A 10751-nucleotide genomic window follows, 5' to 3' on the forward strand; every position below is an offset into this window, starting at 1 on the left:
GTTTTTCCCAGCCCTTTGTAGTTGTTCATTCCCTATAATTAATCAGTTTGTTATTACTGTGTTTTAGTGAATATCTCCTTTTCTCATGTGTTTAAAATTCTAATTACTTTGGCTTGATTTCTTTTCCTTTTTGGTGCTTTTTTCTGTGTCCTGTACCTGTTTGGATGTTGCAGGCCCCTGTAATTTTGTCCTTCCTTTGTTGTGGAAAATAGGGTGGCTTCAGCTTCTTAATGGCCCATTGACAAAGGTGGGGGCTGAAACTCTGCCTGAGTTTCTGCTTATTTTCTTTTAGGGGAACTTTCCTGCTCTTTTAATATATTTTGAGTTTCTTTTCCTTTTTCTAGGAGTGAATCATATCTTCCAACATGGCTAAGAGCAGAAGGTGAATCAATCTAAAGCTTAACGCAACTCGTAATCATTGCCAAAGCCAAAGTCCCACAACTGTAAAAATTTCGGAAGGGAACTGCTTTTTAATTCATTCAGGTTCAATCACGGGTATACAATGTGGTTTGTTTTTTAAACTGCCTTGCGAGGTCCGTCATCTGTTTCTATCTCTATGTTCTCTGGCGTCCGGGTCAAAGACTTCAGAGCAAGCAATCCCGGCTTCCGGGTAAGGCATGCTGGCTTTCCGTACTGATAGAAGCGTGAATGGTGAGACCTTGGTTTCTGCTGTGGTTGTGCGCGTCTTCTTTTGATCCCCGTCCCTGCAATCAGATTGCGTTAAAAGTCTCCTTTCTGTGTTTGGGGAAGCAACTTTGCCGCCTCAAATGCATTTCTTTAAATAAATAAAAAAATCACTTAGCTGTTCTAATGTATGGATTTTATATTACAATTATAATTACTGCTGCACCGTCTTCCAGATTATCTTTTGTTTATTGTTAAATCTTTATTGCAGCTTTCCTTCCCCCCCCCCCAAAAAAACATCTGCCTTTAAATATCCGATTTTATCTAGCAAAAGGAAATCATTTTTTGACGCGATTGAATCTTATTCACTAGGAGCAAATACAGGATGACATGATGTATTCTTTTAGCCAGCATCAGTTAAAGAAAAAAAAATGCGAGAGGGGGCAGGAGTAAAATGTTTGTGGTATTATTTAGTTATTAGATTTGTACAGCCTCCGTTTCACTGTTTTTTTAACTACCTACGGAAGTGATCCCCAACCCAAATGCTCTCCAGATATTTGGAATGATAATTTCCATCATCCATTAAAAATAGGGGACTGATGATGATAAGATTTGAAGGCCAACCCCTTTGGAGAGCACCAGGTTAGAGAAAGCTGAGTTAAAGCAATCATGATTGCTAACTTTTTCTTCCTTTTTTCTCACTAGAAATTTGGACTTGAAACTCCCTGTTTGAAGATACATATCTATAGTTACTGAGTTGCCCTGATGATGGAAAATCTATGCGTGAAGGTGCATCAATTGTCAAAATCTAGCAGATATATCAGCCTACTACAGAAACGGCTTATGACCCGAAGCAGGACTCCTGTACAGTATGCTTCATTTACAGAAGTTCAGCAGCTCCCTGAAAAACAGTTTACTGCCATAACGTTTCCTCTCCAAGATCTGGCAAAATTCTTTTCTCCTAATGTGGACAAATCATCCCTCTACATTTTCAAACCTAACCAGAAGGACATCCAGACATCCGAGATTTTTTTCATTCCATCACATCAACATATCATTGATTATTCCACTTCTGCGGTCCGGATGGCTCATGCCCCAGAAATGTCTGAGCCTGAGGTGGGATCAGTGAAAAGGAGGTTCCATTTTTATTATTTAGGTTTAAGAGGAAGAAGGACAAATGGTATCAAAATTATGCTATTTTGACATGTTGAGCAGAGGGTGGGATACAGAAGAAAAAAAAGTTTCCAAAAGTCCAGGTTGTAGAAATCTTTGTATTTTTTAATTGCAGAATATCTCTATTATTGTAAACAAATTTTTGGTCCTTGTGATGTGAATGCTGCCCAAATAGCAGACTTGCAAAGGTAACCTGGTGGATGGACCAATAAGGAATTAAATATCTACTTAATAATTTATTGTCTATGAAGATTCTCAGTCATCCAGGTCATGGTTGTCCCAAAGGTGCTTTTTCAAGAGGCAGCTGAACTTTCTGTTTTTTCTTTGAAGAAGTTTCGCTTCTCATTTAAGAAGAAGCACCTTTGGGTAATCATTGTTTATAAATGACTCAAAGATAAACAGAAGCTGATTCATACTATCTATCTCTTTCTATTTTAAATCAGTGTTATTGTTCAGGTACTTATCTGGTTTTGCAAGAAATATAATCCAAATTCATTTTGTTGTAGCTTTGGTTTTTAAATGGGAAGATCCACAAAACAAAATGATAGCCACTATAAATAAAGCTAATCTTGTAACATTGGCAACTCAATAAAAACAATTGTAGTTCAGGAGTGAAAATATTATTTGAATGCACAATTTCTCCCAGTTTTTTCTTTCAACCTCTGTACATCAGTATTACCTTCGTCACAGGAATTTGGGAACAAGCTTGAAACACTAAGATAACTCCTACCGTTTTATTGTAGCTTAGCAAGTTTTGTGAGCTTGAATTAAAAAATATTGATCCTGGCTAGCTAAAACATCAGGAATTGGTTAAGTTCACTACTTTGGCTAGAAAGTTTAAACTCTCAATATTAACTCTACAAGTATTACAAGAGAGTAAGGACTTCTCTTTGGCTTCATTTTAGTTTAATTAAGTGAGAGAAAGAGAGATTTAGGAATGTTATTGAGAAGGATGGAAGAAGAGTCATAGGGAGGAAAATAACACAAGTATTTGCTTATGTGCAGCAGCAAACAAGAACAAGACTCCAGCTTTTTGTTCACAATAATGTCATGAGAAGAGATGGATAGGTGGGTAATGGTTGCAGATTGCAGAAATCCACACAGGTTGCAGAGCCATGGAAGCTCTCATTTTGTAAAAGAAGCAAACAATGAGCATGACAAATAGACAGCTTATATTTTAACTTGGGGGGGGGATTCACTGCTCTTTCTTGAGCAATACTAATTGAAGGTAACCAGAAAAGACTTGGAGCTCAGGAACAGCTACCCCCCTCAAAGTGGCATAAAGATGATCAGTCAATATACTACTAGGTAATCAGCACTTACGGCTGTGGTTGATGAGGAGGTGTGGATAGGTAGTAGGAACTGCTTGGTTCCAACTATAGTGCCTTCCAAAACACATACCTCCCTTCCCTAACAGGAGTCTGCAGATGGTCCAGGATTGATCTCCAAGTGACTTTTCTATCCAAGTATTAACCAGCGGACAGAGATAGAGGTAGCATCAGAGATCATAAGGAAGGTTTTTCCCACCCTAGGAGAAGCAAGACATGTAAGCAGATCTGCTACCTTCCCTTCACTAAATGGCACGTACTAAGAACAGGAACACAGAACTAAAAGAGTGGAGTAATCCAAGTCACACCTTGTCCTGGTAGGGTGGTTTCATCAGGAATTCCATCTGTATCCATTGCTGGCCCCAGGCCCCCTTTCAGGACTCTGCAGGTATTAGGTTGGTATTAAAGACACCAGCTTCCTGATACTAACCAACACATCTGGAAAGCCCCAGGCTACTATCAATATGCCTTGTTTAAATTATATATTCTTTATTGCATCATGAATGGAATAGTGAAATCACTATAACTTTCTCTTCCAGGTTTGCTTTTTAGGAAGAAGCAATGTTGGAAAATCATCTTTAATTAAAGCATTGTTTTCATTGGCCCCTGATGTTGAAGTCAGAATTTCCAAACGTCCTGTAAGTGTCTTGTGAAGATTGATTACATTATTTCAAAGTGAATAGAGCATAAGCAAAACAAGTTATATCTGTATTGTGAAACTTTATTTCTGAAACAATATAGTTTTAAGGTCAGGTAAATTTTTTGAATAAGTGCATCATACACTTATTGGTCACAGTTTCATAATTACAGGGTGAAAATTTTAAAGTGCTAGGCATCTATATTAATGAGGGATTACAGAATATACAAATAACACGTATGTTGTTCCGTCCAGTCAACCTATTCACATTTTATTCAACGTAAATATATATTGGACTTATACCAAACTTTGTCATGCTTGAATTTGAGTAGAATACTCCATGGGACCTGGGATTCTGCTTTTATCAGGGTTTTCAATTATGGGCAAATGTTTAATTTGTATCCCAGAAAACTTAAACAGAAATTCTGCTTGACCTGGGGAGACTGAGAATTTACATGACAGACCTGTAAATACTACATAGGTATATTCCTTTATTATAGTGAGGTCTAAAATATATATGTATAAAGTTTTTGTTAAGTCAAGAACAGGTTAATAGAAAAACTTAGTGTTCTCAAGGTATTTTGGATATGGCTCCAAACTAACCCCATCCATTGGTTATCCTGGCTGAAAATACTGGCTGAAAACTGAAACTACTTCAGTTTTTTTTAATAGAATATCAAAGTGAGATACATATAAATAGACACTTTTTATTCCATTTTAGGTGTTTTGCAGTACGCTGCAGTACTGTTTCAAAAATGAATCTGCTGTACAGTGGGGCAAAAAAGTATTTAGTCAGCCACCAATTGTGCAAGTTCTCCCACTTAAAAAGATAAGAGAGGCCTGTAATTGACATCATAGGTAGACCTCAACTATGAGAGACAAAATGAGAAAACAAATCCAGACAATCATGTTGTCTGATTTGGAAAGAATTTATTTGCAAACAAGCAAGATTTCTGGCTCTCACAGACCTGTAATTTCTTCTTTAAGAGGCTCCTCTGTCCTCCACTCATTAGCTGTATTAATGGCACCTGTTTGAACTTGTTATCAGTATAAAAGACACCTGTCCACAACCTCAAACGGTCATGCTCCAAACTCCACTATGGTGAAGACCAAAGAGCTGTCGAAGGACACCAGAAACAAAATTGTAGACCTGCACCAGGCTGGGAAGACTGAATCTGCAATAGGCAAGCAGCTTGGTGTGAAGAAATCAACTGTGGGAGCAATAATTAGAAAATGGAAGACATACAAGACCACTGATAATCTCCTTTGATCTGGGGCTCCATGCAAGATCTCACCTCATGGGGTCAAAATGATCACAAGAACGGTGAGCAAAAATCCCAGACCCACACGGGTGGACTTAGTGAATGACTTGCAGAGACCTGGGACCAATGTAACAAAGGCTACAATCAGTAACACACTACGCCACCAGGGACTCAGATCCTGCAGTGCCAGACGTGTCCCCCTGCTTAAGCCAGTACATGTCTGGGCCCGTCTGAAGTTTGCTAGAGAGCATTTGGATGATCCAGAAGAGGATTGGGAGAATGTCATATGGTCAGATGAAACCAAAGTAGAACTGTTTGGTAGAAACACAACTCATCGTGTTTGGAGGAGAGAGAATGCTGAGTTGCATCCAAAGAACACCATACCTACTGTGAAGCATGGGGATGGCAACATCATGCTTTGGGGCTGTTTCTCTGCAAAGGGACTGATCCGTGTACAGGAAAGAATGAATGGGGCCATGTATTGTCAGATTTTGAGTGCAAACTTCCTTCCATCAGCAAGGGCATTGAAGATGAAACGTGGCTGGGTCTTTCAGCATGACAATGATCCCACCGCCCGAGCAACGAAGGAGTGGCTTTGTAAGAAGCATTTCAAGGTCCTGGAGTGGCCTAGCCAGTCTCCAGATCTCAACCCCATAGAAAACCTTTGGAGGGAGTTGAAAGTCAGTGTTGCCCAGCGACAGCCCCAAAACATCACTGTTCTAGAGGAGATCTGCATGGAGGAATGGGCCAACATACCAGCAACAGTGTGTGCCAACCTTGTGAAGACTTACAGAAAACATCTGACCTCTGTCATTGCCAACAAAGGATATATAAAGTGATATTGACCAAATACTTATTTTCCACCATAATTTGCAAATAAATTCTTTCCAAATCAGACAATGTGATTGTCTGGATTTGTTTTCTCATTTTGTCTTCTCATAGTTGAGGTCTACCTATGATGTCAATTACAGGCCCCTCTCATCTCTTTAAGTGGGAGAACTTGCACAATTGGTGGCTGACTAAATACTTTTTTGCCCCACTGTATATGTCTTTTGAGTTGCAGATTATCTACAATAATCTACAGATTTATGTTTTATTTAATGTTCAGGATTGACAGATAAATTTTTAGACTTTGTCATGAATTTATATTTTTAAAAGTACATTTTAAATAAGTTCATAGATTCCATAATGCTTTATCTGAAAGAAGTCGGGAAGAAAAAGCTCCTTTTTTTCCAGGGTCACACAAAGAAAATGAATTTTTTCAAAGTGGGAAAATTCTTCACTTTGGTGGATATGCCAGGGTATGGGTTTAAAGCACCCAAAGATTTTGCGGAGATGGTGGAGCCTTATTTAACTCAACGCACAAAGTAAGATTGAAAATTTTAATTTCTTGGAAATTTTTCTGTGGGATTAGGAGAGGGGGAATAGAGTTGTAAAATTTAGAGAGATGTGCTTGGGCATACAAAACAAAGTTTAAGTGAAACAACGATTAAATTTGGATAAGATACAATGCTGTTATAACCACTATTTAAACTTTAAATTTTAAAGTAATTCCTGAGGTATGGGTGAAGCCATATTGCTCTAATTTGCTGAGTCACTTCAATTCTATCTGAAACAGCACATTTTCTCAAAAAAGCAAAATGTATCTTCACTCAAAATGGTTACCTCCGTTGTTCTGCCAAAGGAGAATTTACCACATAATAATGGTATAAATGTATGGTAGAATGATAGAATATAAATATTTCTGAATTTAAAAATTAGGAATAAAAAACCACCTATTTCTCATGCTTGACTGTTATTTGTTTTCCTATTTGTGAGAAGTTGTGGCTCTGTTTCTATTTACTGCAGTTTGAAGCGTACATTCTTATTAGTAGACGCTAAAGAAGGAATTCAGGAAATGGATAACATTGCTGTAGAAATGTTAGAAGAATTTGGGATCCCTTATGTTGTAAGTAGCATACTTACCTTGCTTTAAAATAATGAGTGTATAATATTAAGATTCTCTAAAAATCATATATAGGGGACGTGGTGGCTCAGTGGCTAAGATGCTGAGCTTGTTGATTGAAAGGTCGGCAGTTCAGCAGTTCGAATCCCTAGTGCTGCGTAATGGGGTGAGCTCCTGTTACTTGTCCCAGCTTCTGCCAACCTAGCAGTTCGAAAGCACGTAAAAAATGCAAGTAGAAAAATAGGGACCACCTTTGGTGGGAAGGTAACAGCATTCCGTGCGCCTTTGGCATTTAGTCATGCCGGCCACATGACCGGAGTTGTCTTTGGACAGCACCGGCTCTTCGGCTTTGAAACGGAGATGAGCACCGCCCCCTAGAGTCGGGAACGACTAGCACATACGTGCGAGGGGAACTTTTACCAACAGTAACTGGAAAGCATAAATACCATCTAGCCAGACTCTATTGATTATGTCTAAGAAAGCATTTCTCAACTGTAGAATTTTGAGAGTTGAAGTCCATACTTCTTAAAAGTTGTTAAGGTTAAGAAACACTGGTCTACGATAATTAAAAAAAAAAAACTTGTGAAGAAACAGAAGCAGCCAGTTTTTTAGGAATTATATTCCAATTTAGTAAGAGATGTGCATGCAAACAATAAAATTTGTAATTAAAATGTTGCTCTCACTAACTGGGATTTTAAAATTGTACTAAAAATGTATGAGTATTTTAACCGTCATATTCATAGAAATTAATGTGGAAGTATAATGACAAAATGAATATAACATTTCCATCCATTTTAAATAAGTTGCCTAATCCTGACATAAACCCTTTTGCTCCAACATAATCTATTCTAAATATTAGCTTAAAAAAAGGTGTTACCTGTAAGAAATGCATTTTTAAGCACTTCATTAAATTTATATTATGTGCCTATATTATATGCTTCCTTTATCAGTGACTTGTGGACTTCATTCCTTAAGAAGTATACAGTGGATATTAAAAGTCCTCACACCCCTGTTCAGTTTGCTTTTCAATTCAGTTGTATGTGTTATATGTATATTAAAAATGAAAAAAAAAATTCTGAAGTGATTTATCTTGGTCTGATTTTTTTTTACATCTCAAAAAACTTATTTTCACAGGGGTGTGTAGACTTTTTATGTCCACTGTAAATACATAGAATTTGACCCAAAGTTACAGTATTTTTCGGAATATAAGATGCACCTTTCCCCCCTAAAAGGGGGTGAAAATTTAGGTGCGTCTTATACACCGAATGTAGCCCCGCCCACCCACTGGCCCCCACCCTTTGGCCTCTGCCTCGCAGCAGTTACCTCCTTGCAAGCAAACAGCAAGAAAAAACAGCTCCTTTCAGGTTCAGCATAGGCTAATTAGCACAAGTTGATTGGATTGGCCTCCCGACTCTCAGCTGATTTGCTCTCAGCTGTTTTGCGCAGGGCTCTGCTGCTTGCTGCAAAGAGGTAAATTGCTGGAGCAGATTTTTTTTTCTTGTGCTAATCAAGCTGTGCTGAAAATGAAAGGCTGTTTGCTGTTTGCTGCAACGAGGCAAAATTGTTCAGAGGCAGAGGGAGATTTCTTTTTCTTCTTTTCCTCACCAAAAAAGGTAGGTGCATCTTATACTACGGTGCGTCTTATACTCCGAAAAATATGGTAGTTCCATTTGACCTCACAATTATAACTTACTTGTTCTAGTGCACGGGTATCAAACTTGATCATGTCACATGACATATCACAACCTTGTCTTTGCAGAGCGGGGTAGGTGTGGCCTGTGCGTGATGCATCCGGCCCACGGGCCGCCAGTTTGACATCCGTTAGGCCATGTACTTTGTAGGTAGAGATAAAAGCTGTTAGTGAAATTCAGATTCAAAAAATATATCTCAAAGTAAAAAATGTTGGAAGAGGAAAGGTCAAGATCTTATTCTTTTAAAAAACAGCCTGTGAAGATCTTTAACCTAATTCGTTGCTGAACTTAATTTAAGGTTTCAAAAACTTGTTCTAAGCTATTTTTGGTGGGTATGTTTTTGTCTTTTGACAGCTTGTATTAACCAAAATTGACAAAGCATCAAAATCAGCGATGGCAAAAAATGTGCTACAGATTCAAGACTTTGTAGAGAAAAATGCTCACACATGTTTTCCTCAACTTTTTCCTATCAGGTAACAGCTAACAAAGTCATATGTTGTTTTCTTGGAATAATATGAAGTAGTTTGCCATTGCCTTGTATTAAAATGTGAGTTGCAGTTGCTACTTGATACCATCTACAACCTACAATCTTGGTTTCCCATCCCAATACTTACCAAAGCTGACTGCTCAGGATCATGAGATCAGCCAAAGTTGACTAGGTGTTTCCATCTAGCTGAACCTAAACTCTAAGGAAGAGTTGTTCCTCAAGCAAAGGCAGCAACAGCAAGAATAGAGAACAATTCAAATTTATTTTTATGAGACTGCTAATATAATATTTCTGTCTTTGTTTCCACAGTTCTTTGAATTATACTGGAATCCATGTATTGAGATGCTTCATAGCTCATGTTACTGGAAATCTTCCATTATCCACTGAATAAAGCATTATATTTGGAAGTATCATTTCAAACTTCATGCTAGATGCTATATAAATATAAATTATTTTGGAACAATAAATGCCATGTAAATTCAATATTGTTATATATGTACATACTGTAAATACATATACATATACATATATACATACACACTTATGTTGATTAAATGTGAATTTCAAAGATTAAATGTTATGCTTAGAAGTAGGAAAAGAAAGATCAAGTAAACCAAATTATGAGAAATGAAAGACCCTTGAGCAGTGTTGGAATTTAAATTTTTTTTACTACCGGTTCTGTGGGCATGGTGGGCATAGCATGGCAGGGAAAGGATACTGCAAAATCCCCATTCCCACCCCCACTCCTGGAGGAAGGATATTGCAAAATCTCTATTCCCATCACACTCTGAGGCCAGCCAGAGGTGATATTTGCCGGTTCTCCAAACTACTCAAAATTTCCGCTAATGGTTCTTCAGAACCTGTCAGAACCTGCTGAATAGCACCCCTGCTCTTCAGTCTTTTTAGGTTTGAAAGATGAAAGATATGACAATCAGATCCTGAATGGATAACACACAAAACCTCAAAACCATTTTTCTTTCAACTCAAGATTGCAAATCTCAAAGAATTTAAGCTAAACAAGACAAATTCCAGCAGAAGATTTAAAAATACATTCAATAATAATTTGACTGGAATCAATTACAAGTGAGGTAATAAGCCTCAAATGCACAACTTCTCTAATTAGCAGAGGCATATGATAGGACTAAAGCATCCAGATAGCTGATGCTTCTCAGTCTGCAGTTCTAAGTACTTTCATTTTAATTTCCAATCCTCTTCCCTATCAAGCAGCCTACTCTTTGTTTCTTGAAATTAAGATCAAATGCAATAGCTAAATGATTTAGGCAGGATTTTTCAGAAAGAAGTCCAGTTTGTGAACTCAAAATGAGCAATGCAGAAGCAATTCATATTTACATTCATACAGAGCAGTGGTGAAATCCAATATTTTTACTACCGGTTCTTTGGGCGTGGTGTGGCTTGGTGGGCGTGGCAGGGGAAGGATACTGCAAAATCTCCATTCCCTCCCCACTCCTGGGAGAAGGATATTGCAAAATCTGCATTCCTACCCCACTCGGGGGCCAACCAGAGGTGGTATTTGCCGGTTCTCTGAACTACTCAAAATTTCTGCTACCGGTTCTCCGAACTCAAAATTTCCGCTACCGGTTCTC

At 38.0% G+C, this 10751-nt stretch overlaps 1 protein-coding gene across 1 annotated transcript; it reads left to right on the forward strand.

Annotated features, from left to right (window-relative positions):
- Nucleotides 1-1366: 1366 nt before the first annotated feature.
- On the forward strand, nt 1367-9538 carry GTPBP8 (GTP binding protein 8). Its single transcript, XM_070943647.1, has 6 exons — nt 1367-1740; nt 3665-3763; nt 6261-6391; nt 6873-6972; nt 9015-9133; nt 9457-9538. Exons 1-6 carry the CDS (start codon nt 1390-1392, stop codon nt 9536-9538), a joined length of 882 nt encoding a protein of 293 aa, XP_070799748.1. The 5' UTR covers nt 1367-1389.
- The last annotated feature ends 1213 nt before the right edge of the window (nt 9539-10751 follow it).

This window comes from Pituophis catenifer, unplaced genomic scaffold (assembly GCF_029215685.1).
Source record: "Pituophis catenifer annectens isolate HBS135680 unplaced genomic scaffold, rPitCat1.0.hap2 SCAF_4, whole genome shotgun sequence".
NCBI lineage: Eukaryota > Metazoa > Chordata > Lepidosauria > Squamata > Colubridae > Pituophis > Pituophis catenifer.